This window comes from Betta splendens, chromosome 8, assembly GCF_900634795.4.
Source record: "Betta splendens chromosome 8, fBetSpl5.4, whole genome shotgun sequence".
Classification (NCBI taxonomy): Eukaryota; Metazoa; Chordata; class Actinopteri; order Anabantiformes; family Osphronemidae; genus Betta; species Betta splendens.
In genome coordinates, this window is record NC_040888.2 from 11,302,472 (window position 1) to 11,329,778 (window position 27,307).

At 43.6% G+C, this 27,307-nt stretch overlaps 1 protein-coding gene and 1 long non-coding RNA gene across 2 annotated transcripts in view; one reads left to right on the plus strand and one right to left on the minus strand.

Moving 5' to 3' along the window:
* shank1 (SH3 and multiple ankyrin repeat domains 1) overlaps positions 1–27,307 on the plus strand; it is a 50,134-nt gene that overhangs the window by 10,761 nt on the left and 12,066 nt on the right. The window contains exons 2-16 of the mRNA XM_029157805.3: positions 2,677–3,234; positions 9,189–9,392; positions 9,929–10,000; positions 10,162–10,270; positions 12,778–12,932; positions 13,615–13,782; positions 14,571–14,687; positions 14,886–14,963; positions 15,646–15,712; positions 15,949–16,118; positions 16,294–16,412; positions 16,674–16,822; positions 18,087–18,200; positions 18,301–18,376; positions 27,108–27,190. Coding sequence (XP_029013638.2) covers positions 2,728–3,234; positions 9,189–9,392; positions 9,929–10,000; positions 10,162–10,270; positions 12,778–12,932; positions 13,615–13,782; positions 14,571–14,687; positions 14,886–14,963; positions 15,646–15,712; positions 15,949–16,118; positions 16,294–16,412; positions 16,674–16,822; positions 18,087–18,200; positions 18,301–18,376; positions 27,108–27,190 — 2,188 coding nt within the window. The 5' untranslated portion in view covers positions 2,677–2,727. The remainder of the gene's footprint in view (positions 1–2,676; positions 3,235–9,188; positions 9,393–9,928; positions 10,001–10,161; positions 10,271–12,777; positions 12,933–13,614; positions 13,783–14,570; positions 14,688–14,885; positions 14,964–15,645; positions 15,713–15,948; positions 16,119–16,293; positions 16,413–16,673; positions 16,823–18,086; positions 18,201–18,300; positions 18,377–27,107; positions 27,191–27,307) is intronic.
* Positions 20,685–21,891, minus strand: LOC129604466 (uncharacterized). The gene is made up of 2 exons (XR_008695364.1): positions 21,739–21,891; positions 20,685–21,260 (listed from the first exon to the last, which is right to left on the minus strand). It is a non-coding gene; the product is annotated as an uncharacterized LOC129604466 (long non-coding RNA).

The window sequence follows — 27,307 nt, forward strand, 5'->3', positions numbered from 1 at the left end:
ATATCATAATTAAAAACCATTAGTGTCAGAGTTCAACCTCACCTTAATGCATCATGTCTTCCGCTCCCCTCTGCTCTCAGTCATCCAGTGTTTACAGCGTGATCCCCAGAGGATGCATCGTTTTAACAATAATCCTCTTATTTCATCCTCTCACTACCAGGTCTGTGACATTCACAGGATGATTCTGAATGAAAGAAAGAACAAAAAGGTTAAATACACATCTCTGTGCATTTAACTGACTTAAAGATCTTTTCTATTAACAATCATTTTTTGCCTCAGACTTTTAGACTAGAATGAAAGTAAATTAAACGTACTCTTCATCTACTGAAAGCTGTGTTTGCAGGACTAGCAGCTGCTTCGATGACATTAGCATGTTCTTATGCTTCACCTTTCTCATGCATCACACCCTTCTTCCCCTCTCATCCCTCCCCCTCCTGGCTTCCCATATCTTTGATTGCTCAGCGAAATGCAAAATATGTTGGCTTCCATTTATTATCATATCTCGCGTAAGCGCCGCTCTCTGCTCGCTCGGCCTTCTGACGCCCGTGCTGCTCTCCTTCTGCTCGTCTCTTCACGCCCTTGTCTCTTTCTTCCATCAGTTCCCTCCAACAGTCTGACTCCAGCCCCACTCTCCCTCTTCTGTCTTACTCAGATCCTACTGGAGTTGAATTTTAACCTTTTTTTTTGTCAGGATGTGGTTTGTACAGTCGTATAAACTCTAACAGTCCAGTCAGTAGTGATTTATGCTAACATTTTCAAAAGGACTTTAAGTAGCTTATTTCCATTCTCTGCCACGCTGTGCTTGACATACTGCATTTTTTTCCCCACTAAACTTATCATAACACTTGTTACTGTCAACATAATGATCCTAAAAATATGAATGTGGATTTAACCACGATAGAGTAGAAACCCAAAAAAGTCAGTTACAGGTTTAAGCAAAACGATAATGATTATTTTTGCTTTAGTCGGCGGTCGGCGTCCTGAGTCTTGTGTTGTTCGCTGCCTACATCTCAATGACTGCGAACAGAATTTCACCCACTCCCCATAGTTTAGGGCACAAGTTGCACCATAACAGGCCTCTGTTTGTTTGTGGACAACACGTAAAACAGAAAAGCACATTGAGACTTGTGTGTGTGTAACACAGTGTGAAGAATTGTGGCAGAATTCCATTTTTCCAGCAGCGCCATTTATTTCAGGTATAGCCTCCAATAATTAATCCACTGGCGTGATATTTGATTCAATAAGATTCTTGGCCCCAGTAGAAAGATGCACTGTAATAACATCCGCTTACTGGCACGTTTTCATTTTCTCGTTAAAGGTGTTTTAGAGCCTGACCAGACTAAATTGCTAAAATAACAGATATTATTTATTTTGCTTCATCTTTTACTTTCCCTCTTCTCTCATTCTGCTTCTCCTCTGGATCAGATGTCAGTGTCCAACAAAATAAAAGCTTGACATCATATCCACTTTATTATGTGTTACGTGAAATGAAAACAAATAAAGATTCTTCCAAAATGGAATTTGAACAGCTTTGCACAGCTCTGTTTTAACATACTTTGATAAGTAAAATAAGTGGTGCGGGACAAACTCAGGCTTGTTTGCAAAATCAGATGCTGCAAGTTGACTTTTCATTTCCCGGCCAAATGGAGTATTTGAGCCATTGCACTTAATTACTTCCAGGTCATTTGTTCCACAGCTCGTTGGTCAATCCCTCTGTGAATTTGCTCCTGCTCCCATCATTTGTTAAACTGTTTGGTTCTGTCTCGAACGTAGTGGGGCTGAAAATCCTGAAACAGCTCAGAAGCCACGGGGGACAGATATGTTATCTTGTTCAGCTTCCACTTGAATATAGTTCTGCATCACTGATGCTCTTGAGCGGCTCCTCCTGTCAGCCTCTGGGGCGATGGCAGGAGCAAAGGGTGTGTGGAGTATCAAATAAAGAGCTGCTGCACATTACAACGGTCTACACTGTAGATCTGCTGCGACAAACACTCGGCCGTGAAAGGTTAGAAACACACGTTTTTCTCTCTAGGACTGATGGTGGCTTCAGGGCACCACAGTTTAAATTAGTAAAAACTGACACTTAATTTGGTCTGGTGCCATTGACTTGAGCAACGGCAACTAGCACCACGGATTTTGATTACGAATTATTGTGAAACTGCCACAAACAAACAAACAATGCACCGTTAGCTTGGTTTTACAGCCTGTTAGTGACGTCTGCTTTGTCCTTGTCCATAAATACTAGAAAATTGGCCAGAGAGCCTTTAAAGTGCTTTAACACTTCTTGGAAAAAACCTCGGTAATTTGGATCTTTCAAGTCGTAGCAGTGCTCAGTAATAGTGGTATATTCCACTGCTCCCCCAGTATAATCCTGAAGTGAACAGATCCCCTACAGTTTATTGCGTACTTTGGGACAAGTCTCCCACTGAGTTAGACTCGATTGAGCATCTGTGGAGAAACCTGGATGGCACTTCACAGTCAGGAAGAACACCATAAACGGCCCAATACAGATGTTCAAAACACAAGGCTGTGATTGCTGCCAAGGGCTTCTGAAAAGTTCTGGGACAGCTTCGGTCGGGGGGATTTTATGTGTGTATGTCGTCATCTTCATGCATACACGTACAATAATCATCCTTTCCGCTCTCTGACCGTATCTTCTGCTTTCACCCCCTGCAGTGTCTCTCTGGGAATGATGGTGTTGCTACTGTTGCCTCCCTCTCTGTGGCCATGACGATGCCGTTCAGCCCCCTGTCCAGCGACGAGGAGCAACAAAGGATGCTGGGAAACAGTCGCCATATGTATCCAGGGGCAGAGGACGAGGAGGAGGAGGAGGAGGAGGAGGAGGAAGAAATGGAGGAAGAGGAGCGCGACGAGGACGGGGAGGAGGAGGAGAACGGCGAGCTGGAGGGAGACGAGGAGGAAGACGAAGAGGACTTGATGGAGGAGGTCAGGAGGGGAGGCCTGTCGCGGGGGGGCAGAGGGGAAGGACACAGGCAGTCAAACAAGCTGGCCGGACGAGCCGGCGGCGACAGACAGGTACGGCCAGGGAACCCTGGACACACCGCCAACCCCTACTCATCCAACCCGGCACCCGCTCACCAGCAGACGGCCAATCAGCAGCAGCCGCAGCAGCAGCAGCCGCAGAGGAGGCTGAAGGATCGCAGCGCCAACTCCGAGGACGCCCACATCGCCATGATGGTGTTTCGCATTGGCATCCCGGACATAAAGCAAACGGTCAGTGCTGCTGCTGCATCGCACTCCGAAGGGTTAATCATAACGGGCCTCAGTCTCACCCAGATGACTCTTATTACAGGCTCGGCCGTCACACCTTTAACATACAGCACATTTAAATAGGCCTGTGTGTGATCAGTCATACCATGGGTTTGTGTAGAACCTCTGTCCGTTCTGACTGTCACAGCCGGGTCTGGGCCCCGGAACCAGCCTCCGCGCCTCCGCGCCCGGGATCATGTCCCATTCTGCCCCGCGGTTCAGTCAGTTCAGTTACAGCATCCATTTGTGCCGCGCTCCTTCTCTCAGAGTGAGCAGGGCTTTTCAAGGTGACCCAGCTCCTGAGAGAAATAGCATAGCATTCATAGCAGAAAAACGCTACAAGCCCGAGAGGATTTAAAGAGGGTACGAGAGGGAGGTGCCGCGGATGAATGTGAATAAATGCTGCGACGTGAAAAGCCCTTTTCAGCGTGACTGGGTTTAGAGGCTCGTCCACCAGCGCGATGGACGGAGCCACCGTCGCTCCGCATTCTCCCCACATGTGGGCTTACGTCACACCAGTGCGAAGGCTGAACGGGCTCCACAGGCTGAAGACGCGCGCGAGCGGTGATAGAGTTGCACCGACAACTGCGTTATGCAGAGTGCGGATCTCTGCCCCTCCAGACAAAGGCTGAACCGGGCCGTCTTTATGTGCAGCCAACAGCAGGCCGGGTTCTGCAGACATTAGCTGTCTGTCCTCATTCTACATCTCCATTAAGCGATCGAGGCCTCTGATGTGTCGGCTTTGTAAATCACCCGTACGAATAAAACTGCGGCTGAAAGGAGTGTATTTGTGGACGTGCGTTGTACCAGCCCAGCGCTGCAACTGCCTCGCTCGACGCTTCTTCCTCCCTCTCACCGCCGTGTGATTTATTATTGATCTATGCCTGGTGCGTCTGTGCATGAGCGAGGGCGCTTGATGCAGCGTTCGGAAGAAAAATTCGGAATTATCTCACGGCTCCTTATTTATTTGCAACAATGTGGCATCAAAGCTGATTAGTAAAATGGGGGATGAAAGCGAACGTGTATGAGGTTAACGCTTGAGGTCAGAGCCTCGGAACCGTCTCCACCACCGCATGAGGCAGAGGAGACGTGGAACGTGGCACCTAGAGATGGTGTCAGTCAGATCCTGATGAAATAAATGAATAAAACTAATGAACATTAGGAGAAAAGAAAGGAAAGGGGAAAGGAAGATGTAACTACAGATGTAGCAGTGCAACGTTTTACCTTTGTGCTTTATATTTACTCATATACAGATATATGTAAGTCTCTGACCTGCGTTTCCTCCTGCACTTTCAAAATAAAACCTGCTTCCTCTCTCCTCCTCCTCCTCCTCCTCCTCCTCCTCCTCCTCGTCCTTCTCCCGCTGATGTCGTGGCAATATCCTTAACACTCCCAGTACATTAGGTCTGTTCGGCATGTCAGCTAATTCACCCTCAATAAACTCTAATTGCTCGTTAATTGTGCCATAATGAGACAAGGGAGTGAGCGGAGCACGCAAGTGCAAATGTTATGAATTGAAGGAGGAGAATTTTGAATAACATGTGGTTATGGGGAAGACAAATGGACACGCGCAAACATGGGGACTTGTTGTAGGTCCCTTTTTGGCACAAATACAGTACATTGCATACGCATCAATCAGTTGTGTGTGAAATAAGTGATTCATTACTGTCTCATTCTACGTTTAGATATGCCAATTGACTCTGATATTGCAATTTATGCTGTGGTTCCAGTGCGACGGCTGCAGGGACACCCGAGCCAATAGACGCCACATGTCATAAGCATATACATAAGCAAATGAATAAAGATTAGGTGACAATTACCACAGACTTGCTTGTTTGCTGGAAAGTCGTTAAAGCTGTGATTTACAAAGGAGGCAGGAGCTGCAACACAGAGAAGTGAGCAAATGTAATGCTCTCAATATGTGCACAAATACAGGCACTTAAAGGCATCAGGAGGCAGATGATAGTGTTTGGATTGCTGTGCTGTGATCCTCACGACAAACTGCCTTTGTTCGTGCTCATATTGAACAGATGGACCTATTGCTGTGTACTGTCGATATTTTGGGTTTGGTGTAGCTTTACATGGCAGCTGCCAATACCTTTAGTTACCTTGACTTCTGCTGCACAGCGCTCAGGGAGAACACCTAATGTGTCTTGTCCAGCTGCTTGTTATAGGCCAAGGAAACATGGATTTCATTATTTGTGCTGTAACAGATGATGTTGCGCTACTTGTCTGCTGAAGGTTAGAGCATGTCAGGGCAAAGCAAACCTGTGTGGAGAACTTTGTCAGTGAAAACGAGGTTAACTGTGGTGGAAATGAGGTCTGGTGGACTGGTTTGTGGACTGACAGCGGCTGCAGAGCCTTGAGTCTGAGCCAGACATGATCTAAAGCTGACGGGTGAAAAATGCACAAACTTTAAAAAGGGCACGAGTCCATTAGTACACGCCTGTGCATCGTCTGTGTATCACAAGTTGTTGATATGATCCTGCCGCAGCAGGGGGTCAAAGCAGTTTTGTTCGCAGGTTTATTAGATTGTCACACTCACGCGCACACAGTCGAGTTGGCATTTGGTCGCTGAACGCATTAACCAGCATGAAACAAATGAGCTTTTTTTTTTTCCATCGCTGTTGGACTTGAGCTGAGTTCTTGCAAACTCTGAAGTACAGTATGAGCTTCAGCCCCTCGGGCAGGATTTGGCCTCGCAAACCCTTGCACGCAGAAATACAGACTCGCAGAATCACACACAGCTCCTAGTTACGACGTGGACTACTTTGGCTGCAAGACACAAACGCTCCACTGTGTCACCCTACAGCAGTGTAAAGGTTCTATGCTAATGGAGAGGTGAGCCCCAAAGGTGAACAGGGGGAGGAGGATAATAGAGAGGGAAGTCTGGGTGAAGGGAGGGGGGAGGGAGGGAGGGAGGGAGGATGCAACTGAAGAACAGGTTAGAAAAGAAGAAGTAAGTTTGGAGAAGAGAGAGTTGCATGTGAGTGTTGGGAAAGGGGAGTTGTTTGTCCTCTAGACAGACACGCACACACACACACACACACACACGCACACACGCACACACACGCACACACACACACACACACACACACACACACACACACACGCACACACACGCACACACACACACACACACACACACACACACACACAGGGGGCGACTCTTATTTCGGCATCGATAAGTGACAGAGCCGTTGCAGAAAGACGGAAGGAGAGTGGGAAGGAGGTAGAAGGAGCTCGCGATGGGAAGGGGAAGATAAAGAGCAGCATGGACAGAGTGAGTGGGCGTATGTGAGTGGGAAAGTGTGATCACGGCTTCAGAAGGCAAGGCAGGATTTTGGTCCGCATAATGATAACACCGCAAGAGAAACACAAGTGCTTTGAGCCACATTAAAATTTTATCGTAAAACTTAAAGTCATTTGAAATTCACAAGTTATATAAAGGCTCTGGCATTTGGTGCATGAATGTATGTGTTTATGGATCGTTTTCACATTTTTGCACATTTTGTTTTGTGCAAAACGTGAGAGTCATTATCAGGTCACAATTTTTTTTCATTTAAAAATGACTTAGTATGTAGAAATTGGCTACATATACACTTAATACATGCACTTTCTTTGTTCTGTACAATGTCGCTGACCTTTATTTTCTTAAATTACATCCTGTCACTGCTGAGAGAATATATTGCACTTCTTTTATAAAAGAAGAAACAAAGTCTGATGCTCGTGCAAGCATGTTAAACAGGTTGTTGTGCTAACATTACAAAAATAAAACCTTACTTTAAAAAATTAGCACTAAATATACATGTGTGTGTGTATGTTTGTTACTGTATGTTTTATCTAAGAAAACCTCTCACTCTGGTTCTTCACATCTGGATCAGACAATCCAGGTTGATCCAGATGTGAAGAATTTGTGTCTCATTCAGTGTGTGTTTCATGTCCTCACTTCCTGTCTGTTTCCTGTTTTGTATCTGGTTCGTCATACACCTGTCTCCACATGTTGGGTCCATAAAGGCTTCCACCACATTTTGCATTTTTGTTATTCCTAATGAAACATTGTATTTCTCTATGCCTTGTGGGTCGTGCGATTGAGTTGGCCCTCCTCGTGTCAGGCAGTTTGGCCACGGTCCCAGCGTTGAGCTAATCACAGTAATATTACTTCCTCAATAATGGAGTCACAGAGTTCACTCACTCCACCACAGTTGCTGGAACTGGGTGCTGTATATTAGCCAGAATAGTAACAAGGAGGAGCATAGAAACCAGTACAGCTGTATTTATAGCCTGTAAAGTTAGTATCTTAGGTTGTGTGCAGCGCTGTTACACACCTTTCATTGTTGAGTATTTTATATTTGCTCAGGCTGATTGCGAGAATCTTCATCCCTTTTTCTTATGATTTCCCTTTTAGTGTTTCAAAGGGACTGTGATTGCAGTGTGGAGACTCGTGCTTGTATCTACGTGTGTGTTTTTATGTTTGTGTGTGTGTTTGGGTGTGAAACCTAATCTAATACAAGCAGACACACCTCCTCATTCTTCTTCGCTCTCATCTTAAAATTTGTAGAAATATTCGTTCCTCCTCCTTTGCTGTCTTTTGCCACACGCTGCTACAACACACACACACACGCACACGCACACACACGCACACACACATGTGCTCACACACACAAGCGCAGGCACACCATCCCAGTACCCCTATCTCCTAGGGAACACAGGAATGTCTCTATGGCAACAAGCAGCTTGCTCTACTAATGAACCGGTTGCCGTGGCTACCGGGTTGGCTGTGTGCGAGCTGAGACACTGAATAAAATAGAGGGAGAAGATGTTATGTTACTCCTCTGCACAAAACCCCTGTGTGGGGATTTTTATTGCTTCCTTTGTGGGACACACGCACAGAAATACACAAACGCACAAGGAGGAGAGGGTTTGTGTGAGGAGATTAGGACCAGTGAGTGAGTGAGTGAGTGAGTGAGTGAATCTTATGGATTAAGAGAAGGGCCTAAGACATGCAGTAATGCAGTAGAAGGCAGAGGTCCCTGCATCTGACTGTACTCTGCAGGGTCCGGCTGTCCTGCAGCTGCCTCAAGGTCAGAGCACAACCCAGCTCCACTATGAGGCGAGAAAGTGAGTGAGTGAGAATTGTGCCCAAAACCTTCTGCCAGCCATCTGTGTAGTGACTTATGTTCCACTTTGCTGACTGAGCCTCTGAGCCGTTATGCATTTGGCCATTCACGACCTCACGGGAGACACTTAGAGCTGCACCAAAGTGAAGTGCCATTCATACCTTGTGACTGAGGCTACGGGGAATTTCTGACTCTTTACTCCGACACTGTCTCCCCCTGCTGGGCCAGAGGAGGGAACTCCCACAGCGTGCTGCAGTCCATCCACTGCCTCTGGACTGTGAGAATCTCTACTGGGCCCGAAGCTATGGTTTAGGGCTGCAAAGTTGATTGATGGGAAAGAACATTAGAAAATGTGGTTGTGACACAAAATCTGTAATCCCTTCCCTGTTACTCTCCTGGGAAAAAAGAGTCAATGTTTGTTTTTGCGTAATTGTTTCCTGTCTGTTAGTGTATTTGAATGCAACCAGTGGTGCAAAAAAACGGTTTAGTTCCACTATTTTAATATTCTGTTTCCTAAAGGACCCACAAAATATAACATTACAGACCATTTCACCCCATACGTGGAATGTGACTTCTTCAGGCACGTTATACAAATGTTATCTTGGAAAGGGTATTTTTCCAACGTACTGTATGTTCTCCAGTTGTGATTTATAGCCTTCGGCCTTGTCTTCATTGCTCTTGTTGCGAGTATATTAATGTTTCCTGTGCATTACAACTTTCTCTTTCTCATCTGTTTGAGATTCAACATGCACCATTTTTTTCCCCGCTGAGCCTCGTCTGCATCTGTGTTTTCTCCAGAAATGTCTGCGCTTTAACCCAGATGCCACAGTGTGGAAAGCCAAGCAGCAGGTGCTGTGCTCCCTCACCGAATCCTTGCGGGACGTTTTGAACTATGGTTTGTTCCAGCCTGCCACAGATGGCCACGATGCCAAGTTCCTGGAGGAGGAGAGGCTGCTCAGAGAGTACCCACAGTCCTTTGAGAAAGGGGTGCCATATTTGGAGGTACTTCTCCGGTCTCACTTTGACACAGTTGTCACACACAGTAGGGAGGTGGTGCAGCCAGTTATTGCACTGGGCCAACAGTGTCACCCTCAACAGGTTAAGATATAGAGGAGGAACAAAAAAAATACATGTGTTAATTACTTGCATTCGTTAGCTTTGACCAAGGTTTGCTTATTATTTAGTGTAAATGATTCTCGCTTATGATATTTAGGTTAGACCAGGTTATTTAAAACGTAACTGCTCAGTCTCCCTGCTTTGTTTCTGTGCTACACTGGTTATATTACAATTCAGCAGACGCTCTAAACCATCTGCAAACTGATATAAATCCAGGCAATTTCTCTCACAACTTTTGTCTTCAGTGAACTAGAAAAAGACATTTGTAAAGCAAACCAGATAAATCTTCTGTGCACAATAACTCTGCAGGCCCCATTTTGTGGATCTAGGCCAAGAGCTACAGACTGAGAATTGAGGACAAAGGCCTTCTGTGTTAAGATTAACTCTTCATTTGCCTTATCCTTTTCCCCTTCTGGGTGCAGTTTCGTTACAAGACGAGGGTATACAAACAGACCAATCTGGATGAGAAGCAACTGGCCAAACTGCACACCAAGGTATAAAACTGATTTGTCTGGAAAGTGGATCTTTAATTGATGAGATCTGTCCTGTGTATGTGTACATTAGGTGTGCTATTAAGATTTTAAATTCAAAGTTTGCCGTATACACTCCATCATTGCCACTTTTTATACAGCAACACTTTTATTTCCACATTTAGGCCAGCCTGAAGAAATTCATGGATTATATCCAAACCAGTGCTGTGGACAAGATGGGCAAGTTTCTAGACAAGGGCCTTGATCCCAACTACCAGGACTCTGACACTGGAGGTAAGCACCCTCTGCTCCGTGCTCTCATTTAGCATTTACCTCATCTGCACAATTCACATTAATAATAGATCATACTTGAAAATTACCTCACAGAGGGAGTAAAACTATTTAAATAGTTTTACAAAAAATACCAATATTCAGACTTTATTACGTAGCTAAGAGCTACAGTGTATAAACATGACGTCACCCACCATGTGTGTTTATACGCTGTGTAAAAACCTTAACCTATATGTCAACACCATGACGTCACACACCAGTATAAAAAGTTGTGGCGGAAGTGACCATTATACGCCGTGACAGCAACACAAAGGGAAGGAGGAGTGATTAAGGCTTGGAGCGAATTCACGAGTAAGTGAAAAAAGTTAAAAGTATAACCAAATAAACTTGGTTGAAATTTATATTGCATTATATTATACTGCTTGTATGTAAATATGTGGCTACAGCTCAATGTGGTCAGTGTTAGCTAACGTTAACTAGCTTAATCGGCGAATTAGCTAATTAACATGAAGCTAACGTCACATGGCTAATTAGTATGTAAAAAGCCTTAGCAAATCACTTATAGTTCACTAATATCACCGCTTATAGTTCATATAAGAAGTCACATTACATTGAGTGCTATTATGCTTTTATTTGAGTGATACCTCATGCCATTCTGACTGATTTTGAGCCCAGAGTTTGACAGGAACGAGACTATGAGATCACTGATAATGACATGATTACTTCCTGTCTGCATGTTTATTAAGGAATAGTTTCCATGTCCCACTATCTTTCTTATGGCACACTTTTGCACAGTGTCCCCATTAGATGCTAAACAAAGTCTGAAGAGTAAAAATATGAGTCTGAGGATTCTTTCATCATCGTAATATTGGTGACCTGCCTATCTGTGCAGCCACTGAAGCACCATGCATGAACTATTAATCAGCATTTGAGATTCAGTATCCCTGAATGGCTGCAGCAGCTGTGTGACCTGTGGCTCTGCTGTACAAGCGTGACCTTTAAACGCTCTGCACACAACAGACGCCTCCCTCGGTTTCCTGGCGTGAGCGCTGCAGCGTGTTGGCCCAACACATGTCAGGGAGCCAGGTCTGTTCGCAATTTGGTGGCTTTTCTCAGATTGCGTGTTGATGCTTAGGAGGCCCGGCAGACGGCTCATTTACAGTTTGGGTGTGCTGCGCTGTGCCACTCCAGTCGCTCCCAGAGCAAGTGTCAAAGCAAAACACAGACTGCCATCATTGGTGTGAGACACATTTCCTCTGCAGTGCACTGGGTGGCAACAGAGAGCCACTACCACCAGCACGCCTCACACCCTAGTTAATACATAGTAGCTGCACTGTAGCTGTGGTCAATTATTATTATCACACAATAACGTCATAAAAAAAATCCCACAACAACACACAAGTGCTCATTGTTCATGTTTGTACAGTTTATAGGTGAAAGTAAATGAACATATTTTCCTTTTATCTACTTATAAGAGACACAAAAGACTAATCTGGCACAATGCAAAATAACAAGCATCTTATCTGCTTATTACAGTAAAAGCTGTTGAGTCCACCAAATCATGTTCTGCCTCTTAGCATGCATGTGACCCTGTGAGGGTCGCATACATGCTGGAGGATATCCCAGCTGTCAATCGGGCAAGAGGTAGACACCCTGGACCGTCAGTCCATCACAGGGCCACCAAGCCATTCTCCTGATGCGAAATGCTTCCTGAAATAAAGTTGTGTCAAGATGTTCTAACACTTCTCACAAGAGTGATGATCTATGTGATGTGATGATATCTGTGCAATATCTGTGCCACATTTTCAAGTCATTATAAAACTATTCTGTTCTGGGGTCTTACACTAGCAGCAAGACATCATGATCATTGTGTAATCATGTTTTAGATTTGACCTGCTGTATCGCTTAGCATCCTCCGTCTTCTCCAGAAGCTCACACAGAATGTGTGTAATAGGACAGGAAATAATTCTGCCAAGCAGCTCATCTCCCATTTAAAGGAACTGCTAAATGGCTATTTCCTGTGTCACCATGACATTGTAACTTCGGATGATGTTACCATCATTTGTAGGACTGTAAGAGCGCTTTAGTGGTTTTCCTTTTTGCCAGAAACTGCCTTCAAAACAACTGTGTTGATTTTCAGATGTATTCTTCTTCTTCTATTCTTCATACAAAATTTACTGAGAAAAGATGGTGAACTTTTATGGATTCATTTTAATTGTATTTTTGCTGTGTTTAAATTGCTTGTACATTTTCACTCTACTCTCTTTACATGGGGGAGCAGGGAAATTTTACACTTCAATTCACTGCACTACTCTGCCTTTATTACTGTAAGTTGACAGCTTTAATTAGTTTAGCTTATTAACAAATTATGATTACCATAAAAAATATGGAGAGCCTAAAGCAGCAGCCAAAAATGACACCCCAGTTTCTCCTGTGTGAGTACCATACATGACATATCTGCCCTACACACCTTATAAACCGTGGCCTCACCGTCCTCATGTGTCCTCCAGAGACTCCACTGTCCCTGGCGGTGCAATGTGAACCGGGTGGAGGTGAACCCATCCGTGTTCTGGTGGAGGGAGGGGCTCATATCGACTTCCGTGCCAAAGATGGACTCACACCACTACACAAGGCTGTTCGAGGCCACCGCCATACAGCCCTACTGGTAAACATTCACGTTCATATCATTCCACAGGAAGGCTGTTATCGAACTGTAACGAGTAATGAGTTTTCAGTGTCATGCAATAAAAGGAGAAAAAAACCTACACCATGGTATATATCTGCAAGACTCATATTTGCATTAAAATTGATGCAGAGATATACTCTGAAATTACTGTAAGTGGACAGAATAAAAAGACCCTCCCACTCAACAATCCACACCCACCCACATGCCAAATGCAAATACACAGAAATGTATTATTCTCTTCTATGAGAAAGAGAACAATGTTAATACTCAGATTGCCTGCTGGTAAAGGCGTGTAGCACACATTTTAGGCATTTGTCCAGATTTTGAGCTCCCAGATTGGCCACAATGCAGGCACCTGTACAAAGGAAACTCATTCTATATATAGTGTGGTACATTGTCCAGACCCATGACAAAATAAAGAGCTGCTTAAATATTTCGGTAACTCTGTTTGATTCAATGTACTGTATGATGCTGCGTGATGTTTCTCTACCTTTTTTTTCCCCATCCTGATTTAAAGGTCATTTACATTCTTAGACTGTTCTTCCTGCCTTTTGTTGTCTTGGCACGTAAAGTCTGAAGTCCACATCACCTTCAGTATTTATGTAACTTTTTCATTTTTGACAACGGCCTGTAGGTTTGATAAGCCTGTCTTGTTCTGCAGGTTCTGCTGTCTCTGGGTGCGTCTCCAGACTATAAGGACCGGCGTGGGCTGACCCCACTGTACCACACTGTGCTGACAGGAGGTGACACATCCTGCTGCGAAACACTTCTTTACCACCGTGCCAAACTGGGCATCAGGGACGAGAACGGCTGGGATGAGACACATCAGGTACATAGTGAATATGTCCACAGGTCTCTTATTACTGAGGGTTGTGAAAAGAAAGCTACCTCATGGTGTTTCACACGTGCAGTGTGCATGCATGCTTTTTGTTATTTACCAGTTTTCTAGTGTCTGTGTCTGTCTCGAAACCCATTCATACCATTGCACTACACCTCTCATCTTTTATCACAGACACCTTTCATGCTTCATCCTACTCATCCTGCTTCTGTGACCCAAACTACTGTGGTGAAGTGGAACGATGAGGTCGGGAGGAATAATAAAGGTATCGGCCTCTTCATCTCAGTGTGATGACCCCGACTTTATCATCAGCATCTGTCTCTGTCGGCCTTCTAGCTGCTCATGGCCTCCATCTTGTACTGTCTCTGTACTGAGTATGATTGAGTCAAACTGAGTCAGATTGATGATGTCATGATTATATCTTTCTAACGTCTATTGATATTATTGAATATGATTCGATTTTTGCGTTTTATACTGTATGTTTTCTTGCCCTCTGATATGGCGCTTATTAAACATGGAGTCACATGGTTTTATAACTGTCACCTTGTTACTCTGTGTCTGTGTCTGTTCTTTGTCCTTGTTTGCCTCCATGTCCTCTTTATTAAACAACCACATAAATCTTTCCTCCCTTTCACTCTTCTGTACATCTTGTTCTTTTCACCTCAATCTCTGTTTCCTTTGTGGGTAAATGCTTTGTTTATCCGCATCTTCCTGCTTGGCTCTCTCTCTCTCTCTCTCTCTATCTTGCCATTTCTTCTACATGATCTGTTTATCCTCAGGCCTGTCAGAATGGTAACTCGCAGCATCTGGAGCACCTTCTCTTCTATGGGGCAGATTCCTCCTCTCAGAATGCCTCTGGAAACACTGCCTTGCACATCTGTGCTTTATACAACAAGGTACACACCCTCTATCATGAAATGCAGTGGCATTGTTTGTTAGGCTTGAAGTAAAATCAGGAGAAGTGCTGTGTTCTCTTAAGCTAATGTATACATATGTATATATATGAGTGTGAACATTTTCTATACAGATTAACTTCAAGCAGTAATTATACAATTTAAAACTAAATGTACATTATTCACCACTGTTTGTTACAGGAAAGCTGTGCACGAATTTTGCTCTACAGGGGAGCAAATAAAGACACAAAGAATAACAGTGGGCAGACCCCCTTTCAGGTAATGCCTGAGCGCCTGGCTGGGTAATTATGCATGTTGGGTGGTTGTATGGTTTAATGTCGTATTAAGTTAACGTAGCAGAATGTGCCGAGACCTAATTTCACTTTAAACCATTATCGTGCTGAGATGCGCACAGAGGTCCCAGGTGGCAGGCTTGTGTGTGACCCTTTAATCTGGTTACATTAACTTTGTCAATACAGAAAAAGCCAGCTGAGACAATCGGTTGTGTGTTTGTGGGTGTAAAAGACCAGAAACAACAGAAGAAAATGCTGGTAAATGTGCTAGACTGTGTTCTCACCTGGGGTGAATAAATATTTTGAGATGTTAACAGAAAATCTCTCGGCATTGCGATTCTTGACATTTTTAGGTAATCTTCTTTGTGTTGGATGTGATGGCTGCTAAAAAAACATTGAACTTAAACTGACTAAAATAAGTTGAACAGTAATGCTTCCAGTCTAAACAGACCACATTCACAAATAATAAATCCATCACTTAAATTCTGGACTGACAACTAAATCATTTTTTCATGATGCGATTTAAATATTTATAGACATTTAATCTGATATGGGGTGCTTTATAAAATATGGATAACTTATGGATAACTGTTATTGTACATTTTTGCATGTATTTGCATTTTATGTGTGTAAATAGTCAGTGTACTGTATGTCTTTCATTTTATAAGGTGGCTGTCATGTCTGGACATTTTGAGCTGGGAGAAATTATCAAAAATCATCGGGACACAGATGTGGGTAAGATGAGTAGTAATGATGTGCTAAAATGCAATGAAGGATGTCAGTGTGTGTTAGTGTGTCTATAATGCTAGCAACATTAATTAGCAATAAATCAACAAAAGAGAGTGTAGCAATAAAATACGTATAAATTCAATTCAGAATGCATCATGATATCCTCCAAACCTGCACAGCAGCTGTTCAAAAGGAAAATCCACTCTGCTGCTCAGCATTCACCCTCTTACGCCTCCCCTCAGTTCCCTTTGTGGAGTCCCCGAAGTATGCCCCTCAGAGGCGAGAGAGCGTCCGAACACTGACAATACCCCACCCTCACCCCTTTCTGCGGGCCAACAGCGACAGCAGCATGAACCTGCCAGACTGGATGGCGGTGCCCAACGCCCCAGGAACAAACATTGTGTCTGTCCAGGTGTGTGTTTTAGTGAAAAGATGAGGTTCTTGCTCTACCTCCAAATACCGAATGTATAGTTACAGTTTTGAGGCTTTCAGATGGATCACACAGTCATCAGTGAAGTTTATTTTTCTAGAAAATGATAATGGTAGCATTTATTATATTATGACATATAAATTCCTTTTCTGCTCAGGGCTACAAGCATACCGGTACTCTTCGGAGCTCTAGTAGTCCCAGAGGAGCGAGAACACGATCCCCATCCCGGGGTAGGATTGGAGACAAGGAGGACCGAAGCAGGCAGTGTCGGAGGGGGTAAGTGGAGAACAATGTGCAGCTGAACAAAGGGCAACAAGTCTCAGTTCTCTATCATTTCACAGTATATTTATTAATGTTTTCTGTAGATACCTTTGGAATCTCGGTAGGTCCCTGTAATTTTAAATCATCAAATCAAGGTCACTCAGTCGATGGGCATGAGACAGAAACACATTATTTGGTCTTTTGTGTGACCCATACCTCATGTGAGGAAAGAATCAGCGATCTCTCTGATCCACCCTGCTCTTTTCTGCCATCCAGGCCTGCCACTGTCACCACCACTGCACAAACTGCAGGGCAGCGGAGACGCCTCTACAGCGCTGTCCCAGGACGAGTCTTTGTAGCAACTCGAGCGCACTCTGCACAAGGAGAGCGAGAAATCAGCTTTAATAAAGGAGACAGGGTGAAAGGTGACTATCTGCACATCTTCACATCTGGACACAGTTTGTGTTTTGTGTGTGTGTGTGTGTTTGTACTTCAGCTTAAAATACAATGTTGTCTTCCGCATAATATCAGAATATCTGCCTGGTTGGATGCCAGTGTTTGTAATGGTTCAACATAGTAGCACAGATGAACTGGAATAGAAAACAACAAAGCTCTTTTTCAAACTAACCACAAAGTGGGATTTCTTTGTGTAAGGCTTTGATATAACACCAGATATTTTTTTCTTAACATCTAAACTGCAGACTTCAGAGGTGAGATGTAATTAGACTTTTTACTATCACCATTTAGCGAAGTGATGAAGTGTTTTGGACATCAAGCCAGATGCTGCCTCCTGTGTTTGATTATTTACCAAGGAGTAGCTAATTTTACCGTGAAAAATTATCCACTGATTTCAACACCATACACACTACAAAACAAACTCAACCCAGGTTTATCAGTGACTTTTTATGATGTTTTGCCAAATTGTTCAATATAAATGGAAACTTACTTGAGCAACTGAAATATCCTTCTAAGGGACAATTGGGGACAATGACTTCTGTTTTTGTTTTTTCACGTTTCATACTGCAATACCACCATTATTTAATTTTTCAGATTTAACAAACTTCATCATTCATGCCTGACCTGACCTGAGCTTGATAATGCTTGACATAAAGCCAGTATTAGTCAAATCTAATCAAAGCCGTAGCCCTAACTGCGAACGGGGTGCTATAGGAATGATGAGCTTCATGGGTCATGATTTTATGTGGATCCTGCTTTAAGGCACAATGTTAAACCAACCAAAGTGACACTCCCAGCAAAAAATGATGTTCCCCAAAATGTCAAACTATGCTTCAAGCAGATAGGGAAAGGAGATACATGTTAACAGTAGTTGTAAAGAGAGACTATTAGTCTCTGAGACAAAGCAGTACCCAGACAAGAAGTGTCTTCAGTTGACTTGTAATAGTCCTGTCCTAACATGAGTGTAAGGTATCTATATATGTTTGTATTCAATGTCTGCAGGTATGAATATGTGTGTGTTTGTGAGTGAGTCTAAGGTGTCTCCAGGTATGTATGTCTTGGTGAGTATGTAGGAGGTTTGCATGTTTGTGTGTGTGTCTCTATTATTTCTTTTCTGTCTGTATAATGTCATTGATTTGTTGTGTGTATTCATTTCTCACTGGTCTGTGTGTGCTTGTGTCGGTTTTGCCTCTTTGCCCTGACATGCTGCTTCTTCCTGCACCCCCTCCTCAGTGTTGAGTGTTGGCGAAGGAGGATACTGGGAGGGGACAGTCAGGGGTCGCACAGGCTGGTTCCCCTCTGACTGTGTGGAGGAAGTGATGCTTCGAAGCCAAGACAACCGATCAGGTAAAGGCACCTTCACAGAATAAAGACACAGAGGCATCCTAAGAACTCGTTTGGAATCAGCCGTACAACAGTGCTCACGTCCCTGTAATTTTGTGTTTAGAGAGCCGTGGAGAACGAGCCAAAAGACTGTTCCGCCATTACACTGTGGGTTCCTACGACAGCTTTGATGCTCCTAGGTAAGCTACCTTGCCGTTAGCCATCAGTTGTGATATTTAGCAATCTGAACAACTGCCTCCTCCATCCACCAAAGACGTGGTGTGTTTCTTTAAGCAGCAAGGCATACATAAATGACTGCTTCTAGTTAATTTAGGATAAAATCACCTCACATTGTTGGTGTCCCTACAAAAAGGGGATTTGGGCTAAACACATTCTTAGGGGCACTTGGATTGACAAGAGGTATTTAGATGCTTCAGTGTGACATCAGGACTGTCTGAAGCATGAACACTTACATATCCTGGTTAAATAAAGGTTAAATACAAAAAAGAACAATTTGACATTCACATTATTGCTTCACCTGAGGTGTAGACATGACCAACACAGTTTTATTTCTGTTGGTCTCTAACTCTGCTGAAGAAACAATTGGTAAAGTAGTTTGCTAAAAAGCCAAATTTATAGTGTCCACCCTCCTTGTGTGTCAAAGTCAAACTGACAACCTTTTCACACAGTCCGCCTGCTGTGTTTAAACACACAGCACTGGCTGGGGATTTGTTTGTATGGTATCATACTGTATCTCTCCAGATAAGATGAATCATGCAGTGATTCATGCATTCCAGTGGTGATTTGTGTGATGCGATGCTGTGATTCATGTGTTACCAGGATGACACTGTGTGAGGGTTCACCGCCTCAGGCCCGAAAGCTGATCCGCCCACTTCCATATTAATGTTGTTCTCAAGGCAAAGGTTTATCATCTGTGTTTTCACAAGCTGGTTTGCTGTAGCTGATCTACAGTACGCAGAATTGGCAGATTTATGTCCTATCAGGATTTTAGATTAAGTTTCCTTTCTTCGAATGCCTGCCTTTTGACACTGCCATCGTGGAGGTGTTGGGTGGGCTGAATATGTCTGTGCGGGTGAAGGTGCTTTTAGACCATTCTGATGACTAAGTCCACAATTTTCCTTTGTTGGGCAGTGAAATCACCACTGCCCTTGATGACCAAGCTGTCTGAACTGATGAATGTGTATTAGCATGCCATGGGAATAGACCCAAATAATCTTACAACAGCAGCTGTGACTTTTCATGAGGTCATTATGCCTTTTGTGTTAATACAGATATTCATCCACCTACTATAACTCAATCAGCATGCAGACCTACACAAATAAATACATGCAGCATCACCAGAAAATGTTCACATTTAGCTGTTTGAACTTAGGACAGGAAACAAACTTTGCTGGATTTTTTCTGGAGGTGATGTGTTTGAGGAGGAACACGACTGTATTGACTTAGTGTGTGACTGCTCCTCATTAACACAGCCTAATATAATGTCATTCTGTTGAATGCCTTGTATCAGCATCACGCTTCGAGGCAAATTCATTTCAGTGTCCAGGATTTGGACAGAGCAAAGACAGAATTGTTTACACAGAAATAAAGCCATTATCAGTCACATGTATTATTCAAAATGAGGCTCACGCTTTCTTTCAAATGTTTGAACTTACTCTTTCAGAGCATTTTGGTCATGCTTTCCTGTTTCTCATCTCTCTAATTGTGTTCCTTTCTCTCACGTTGTTCGCATTTTCATGTATTATTTACATGCTTTTAGTAAAGATGTGACACTTCATGCTAGCAACAAACTAAATTAAGCTAAATCGTACATATGTTTGTTTGCATTCAAAAAGCACCAGTGATAATTTAAGCAGTGTTTACTGCAGCAAAGCTGGAGCTGGCTCTGTTTATTTGGCCCAACAGTTCTAAGAGCTGACTCATGTGTGTACATTCTTACACTGCCTTCATCACTACATGTAATATCTCACCTATCTCTACTTTTATCCCTGTATCTTTGGCTACATGTTTTGTCCATTCCTGGATCCCTCCATCACTTTCTATTCATAACTGCATAGCTAAACCCCCCTTGTACTTTTTAATTTTCTTTCTATCACTCTTCCTCCCCTGTGGTGACTCCATCTGGAGGTTAGCCAGTGAAGGGCAGCCTAAAGGGAAAGGTGGTTGGGAGAGAGGGATGGAAAGCTTGGATAAAAGAAGACAGCGTTTGCAAGCTGGTAAAAAGGGACACGTGCATTGTTGTTTTGTGCAAACATTAGTATGTAATAACAGGCTATAAGTTGATCCATCATTTGCTCTGTACTTTATTATATAAAAATACTGGATGATCAACTCATATAGCATATTGATGATGGATGCTTTGCAGATTATTAAATCTAGATATATAAGATATTGACTTTCCCCGTCAAGTATATAATGTATATCTGTTTATGACTCCTTCCTAAATACATAACTTCAACTCATAACTACAATACAGGAAACAGACCATTCAAGAAACAAAAACATTTTATTCAAACAAATTAGGACAAGTGCATCATATTGCATTATTTGGCTCTGTTTGTGGAAGCCACTAGCAGCAGCTGGTTTTAACCATGGAAGCAGGTCTTATTCAGTAAAGAGCTATTGGGTATTAGATAGACAGACACATTTAAAGGGACGAGTCATGGGCAGCTCCAGTTGAATGAAAGACTACGCACGCAGAACCTTTGTTAAAAAAAAAAGGTACAGCAGAACAGCATTCGTTTAGTTTCTTATGAGCCCAACGTTTCACATCATGAAGTCAACTTTTATCAAAAAACACATCATCATATCCAACTGGGCCTAAAAGTGGAATGTCCATCCACCTCATATGTCTTTATTTGAACATTACATGCTGTTGCTCTTCCGCCATCCCACATGAGACCGTTTTTGGACCAACAGTGTGTCAAACAAGGACGAGCAAGCATCTAGTGTGGCGATAGAGCAGCAGAGCGCAGCTAACCACTGTTTGTTGGAACAACATGTATTGAACCAGTAGCAGCTGGTTGACAAACTTGTACATCTTACTTGAGCTTTTGCTAAAGCCTGTAACAACAGAGAGAGAAAGCAGCATATAAGAGTATTCTTGTGTTATGACAAACACAAACAATAAAAGGCACATGGAGCGTTAATACAGTGCACAAACACATACCATCATGTGGACACTCTGTCTGCATGCTCTCCTGCTCCCTCCCCACCTCGTTTTTTTTTTTTTTTTTTTTGCCTCCTCTCTTTGTCACACGTGCACAAACACAAACGCACATACTGTACACACAGAAGCGCAGCGGTCTAGCCTGACATGCGGGGAGTGAGACAAAAAGGCAGAGATGTGAGAGAGGGGACAGGAGCTGTGATCATCCTCAAATGCGAGAGGGGAGACAAGAGGGTGAGAGGGAAAGAGAGACATGGACGGGGACGGAAGGAGGGAGGGAGAGAGGGCAAGGCGACGGAGGATAGCTTCGACATTCGTGGAACGAGGCTCTGGCTAAGAGATGATGTGAGTGCCCATTGTAAGAATCTGTACCTCTTTTCCCTCTCTCTCTTTCTCTCTCTCTCTCTCGTCCTCTTCTTCCTCCTTCCGCCACTCATCCCCCAGCTGTTTCTCCGTCCCATCTCCTCTTCCTGACTGCGTCGATGCGTCTCCTCCCCCACCTCCCCTCCCTCCTTTGCTCTACCCTCTCATTCATTCTTTGTTTACAGCTAGTGTGAGGATGGAATGAGTGTGTGAGTGTGCATGTTGGAGGCAGGAAAGAGAAGAAGAAAAGAGGGGGGAGGGGAGAGGAGGTTAGTTAAGTGTACTTCAAAGGTATGTCAGGTCAATAACAAGCGAAGACAACAGCAAATACCAGTAGATCAGCTTTTTATGTAATGTTATATGAGAATGTTGTACTTGATTTTCATCAATATGATGATGATGATGACAGTCAAACCTTGTTGTCATTCAGTTTCATGAGCCTCCAATTATTCCTAACGAATGAATTATCCCCGATAGGATTGTACTACACAGCAAAGACTTCTCTAAGTCACATCCATTTTTATGAATGGGAATCATGACAGTGATAGATAGGCACCGTTCATACTATACATTTACACTATTGCAAGTGAAGGAGTAGTGAGAAATGGATGAAGGGGAAGTGGAGGATGGAGACGGGAGGTGGTAGCGAGAGTATGAGGTTGTGTGCTACATGTTTGTGTGTTTTGTTTATGTGTGAACAAACCCAATCACCTCTCGCTCACTCTTCATCTCTAAATTATCTAATTTGTCTCTTTCCTTTTTCTTAAGCCACCTTTCCCCCCCTCCCTCTCTCCCTGCTCCTCTACCCCCCCCCCCCCCCCCCCCCCCCCCCCTCTCTCTCTCTCTGTGTCGCAGTCACAGCGAACCATCTCCATCTCTCTCTCTCTCTCTTTCTCTTGCTCTCCCGTTCCTCCTCTCTCTGTCTTAAGTATGAAGGGGCTGGGAGAGCTCGTCCCTCTCCCTTTCCCTTCTTCCATTTCTCTCTCCTCCTCTTCTTCCTCTCCTCCTCCTCTCTCGCGACTCACGCTCACTGCTGTCTTGCTGGAAGACGAGAAGGAGAAGGAGCAGGAGAAGGAGGAGGAGGAGAGGGAGGGGAGGAAATGGCGATGGGGGCATGCGGCGAGGAGGATCTCTCCCTCTCCCTCTCCCTCTCTTCTTCCTGGCCATCGCTCGGCCCTGTGAATAGGAGCGTCTGGTTCATTTACAGGTACCTGCCATGGCTTTTTATACCCCTCTACCCTCCCCTCCCTCTCGCTCACTCGCTCCCTCCAATTGCTGCGGGGAGACTGGGGGAGGTGGAGGGAAGGATGCATGCATGTGGGCATCATGGATGGCAGGGCAGGATCGATTAGATAGACTGACAGATGTTGCGGTGCATGCTTGCACAGGGATGTGTTGATTCAGTGTGTCTGAATGCGTGCGTATGTGTGTGCGACGATGGACGAGTGAGCGCTGCCGCTGCCGCTGCTGCTGCTGCTGCACAGCCCGGCGTATGAGCAGTGCAGCCGTTCTGTGTTGCGCTGTATGAACATGTGTGAGTGGCGAATTCTTTCTCTCTGCTTCGAATTGTTCTCAGGAAGAAAAAAAATGTTGCACCAGTGGAAGTGATGCCTTCTGCTTTTGGCTGTTGTGCATTTGTATGTGTGCACGCATTGCTGGGTTTATGGGTGTTCCGTGTGTATGGATCACATATTTTTTGTCTGCTGTTCAAACACAAATGTGTGACAGGCAAATTTGCCTTCTTCTGTTGGTTGTTTGATTGCATGTGTCCTTGTGTCCTGTGTGTCGATGTAGTGTGCTTCTGTATATTTACGTACTTGTGTGTGTGTGTGTGTGGGAGATAGAGGGAATGAGAAAGAGAGCGCTAGAGAGAAGGAGGTAGTTTTAACGATGCAGCATGCATGACAAGTTTCAGCTTCTTTCTGACACCTCTATGGAAGCCTGCTTGGCCAAACCTTTTTAATGCCTCGGCCACTTACCTATGCACTGGGAGACACGCTGTACTCTCTGCTAGATTGTACTGCTTAGTTGCTTGCGTCTTGGATGCTGATGACGGCACAGGGCCACTAATACTGGGAAAGCAACAGTGAGGGACATTGTCACTATGTCCCAGTTCAGTGGTCGTTGTTCGGACAGACGCAGTCCATAAAGTTTGACCTGGGCAGCTGAATGTGCTTTTGCTGTGGAAACGACATGGTAGAGCCTGCTCACACTGATGGTGTGTGCTGAAGTTTGTTATTAGTAATGCAGTCTTGTTTAAGTCTTTAATGTACTCTATTTGCTTTACGCAGTTAACAAACACCCAATGGGCACCTATGGTACCAAACAGCGTTAAGTTCTGTTTTTCTATAAGAACCTGTGATTTCTCGCCATAATTTACAACCAAATCAAAAATACCTTTCTTTAATTCATTACTATGAAGTATGAAGTATGGTCAAGTGGCAAGAGGAGGCAGGGGGTGTCTAAAGTATCATATGGTAATGACCAAAAGTAGTGTGCGTTTCTTCTCTGCTGCATTTTGAGCAGCTGAAATATCAAGTAAAAATTGTCTACATCAGGGGTGGCAAACTCAAGTCCTCCAGCACCACCGTCCCGCTGGTTTGCCAACCCTCCCTGCTGATTACCTTGATCGGGTGTGTCAGCTGGCTTTTCCAGCTGTTGATTGGCTGATCGACGTAATCTGTAGTAGCTGGGGCAGGAAGAGCTGGAAAACCAGAGGACAGTGGCCTTTGAGGGCTTGAGTTTACCACCTGTAGAGTCTGCAGGTTGCACACGTTATTCCGATTTAGTGCATCAAATCTGCTGCATTACATAACCCACCATCCAGAGAACCTCATTGGAGAGTCCAACTTCAGGTTCACCTGTTCCGTGTTTGTGCATTGTTTATGACTTTGTGCTCACACAATTTAACCAAATTAAATATTACTCTGGTAATCATAGAACTCTGCATCATTACGTTTAAATGATTCCCAATGTGCGAGTCAATTTAGTTAAGCTCTCCGATAAAAGGATTATGGTTGAAATCTAAATATTTCAATATCCTAATAACATGAGGTGTAATGTTTGCAGATGGTTTGGTAGCAGTCTTTAAAGACGGAGGTAATGCAATCTGTTAAATTAAATACACAGCATAAGTAAGTACAGTGTAATGAAATGTGCCTGGTGTGTGGTGGTGTATGGTCTATGCTAGGCAGAGGTGCTAATGCTAACGCCACAGAATTATGTTGCTACGCTCACTTTATGTAACTCTTATGTTTCTATTGACTTTCATGTTGTCCTCACTGCAGTAATGGCTGATGTTTCCTAATTGTAGTTCTATACATACATTGTGGTATTAGAACGATGTAAGTTATGTCATTACATAACAGATGCGACAGTATGGTTTGTTGAGTGTGGACTTCACAGTTGGACACATGGATGTACTGTAAGGGTTGACTAACTGAGGTCAACTCACCTGTTCCCTCCAGTATCTGTGTATAAGGTGTTTATCCTCTATTAAACACTTTCCACCATTAGGTCAATTTGAATTTTGGTGAAGAAAGCTGTATAGATAAGCCATGTTTATAATATGCAAGACCTATTGATCAATTGCTTACAATAATCATGTGCAAATTATCATACGTACAGATTAATATGCACAAGACTCCCAACAATGATCTAAATTCACAAACCAAATCCCTCCCTAAAATTAGTGTGCGTTTTTGCAATACATTCTTTGTTTATTTATTAACAGTTCTTCGAACTGTTTGAGATCTAGGCTGGACAGCAGAAGTGGACAGAAGAGGACACGAATAACAAAGAGACAGACCCTTGGCAGAGACAGAGAGGCTCTCACAGCCTGTGGGGGGAGTGATGCACTCAGTAGACTGAATGAAAAAGATCATGAGGGGGAAATGTGATTAGAAAAAAAATTAGCAATGATTAGAGGGTTTGGAGAACAGTAGAGGAAGCCAGTATAGACAGAAGTGTGGAGTAGAAAGGGTCACGAGGATGGAGAATTGTGAAAAGAAGGAAAGTCTATGAAGAGAGAGAGAGAGAGAGAGAGCGAGAGAGAGAGAGATGAACAGATGGAGTGGGTTGGGAGTATTTTGGTGCACGATGGGATTGTCAGCATGCAGTTACAGTACGTTACAGCTGACATGGTTTATGTGACTCTGTGACTCACTGAATGACTGACTGACTGTGTGGATGGCCTCTTCATTCATAAGAGTCTCCAACATGTTTGAGGTGGGGCTGTTCCCTACACCCAATCTGAGGGTTACACTAGAAATAGGGATGCACTGTACAGTATTACTCAACGGGGCTACTGAGCATACTGCTTGGGGCCTCACGGGGTCAAGGGTCTATGAATAACAGCCTCAGCTTAATGTGGAACTCAAGAAACACACGATTGCTCAGAAACCACAAAGGTTTAAATCTGAGGTTGTCACTGTTATATACAGGTACTTTACAATGATTTTACCTGTACAAATAAGCTAAATGTACTGTAAATATAATAAATATCTTTCATAAAGTACTATTTTACTGTTGTACTGTAGCTGATTGAGGCAAAGTCTGTTTTTCAGACCTTGGGTTGTTCTACCTCTTTGGATCTTAAACAGATGTTTTAACAAAACCATTTGTGATACTCACTGAACTGCTAATCCTCATAAGGGTTCGGGGAATGCTGGAGGGCATCCCAGCCGTCATTTGGGCGGTAGGTGAGCCACTTACAGTATACAGACAGATTCACACAAACACTTATAGGCAGCTTTGACTCTCCAATGAACCTGACTGCACATGTTTACAGTGTGGGAGGAATCTGAAGCACAAACTGTAGTTACAGTTGGCGAATAAACGTATCGGAGTGAAATGTAGCTGATTAAAAGTATCTCAAATTTGCATTTGCGTATAATATTTGAGCAAATGTTCTTCGTTGCACATTACCCATCTGTTAGTGCCACGAGACGGAGCAGAACATATACTACTCTATACGGGCTGCACCTGTGAGCATGTGGTGCCTGTTCTTTGCTGTCAGTGACTAATAGCATGCCATTACATGGCTTGGCTCTGGTGTGGACCTACCCGAGTTTACTTGTGTCCAGTTCTATCTGTTGCTGCGGCAACAAGCAGCACCCTATATAGCTTTTCCCACTGATGTATTTTTAAAATAAATATTCTTCTTGTTTTTTTTTTTACATTCAGCTTTTCCATAATAATTATTGTGTGTAACTGAAGAGTAGCACAAGAGAAAAAACACTAAGGTGACTGTGATTTCTATAGATTCAAATGTTGACTTTTTACTAAATTCTTCATTGATGACAACAGCGGTTGAATGCGGCACATGTGGTTCAGTTTTGTCACTTTCTTTTTTTTGTCTTCTATCTTCTCTCTGCTAGTGACTACATAATCAAGGAGAAGACTGTGCTTCTGCAGAAAAAAGACAGCGAAGGCTTTGGTTTTGTGCTAAGAGGGGCCAAGGGTGAGGACGTACAGAGATAAACACAGACAGTCACACTCACTGATTTGTGTGTATGTAAGTAGTGACTTGCATCACAACAAATGCTAACGCTTCTTTGTTCGTGTCTTCATGGTGCTT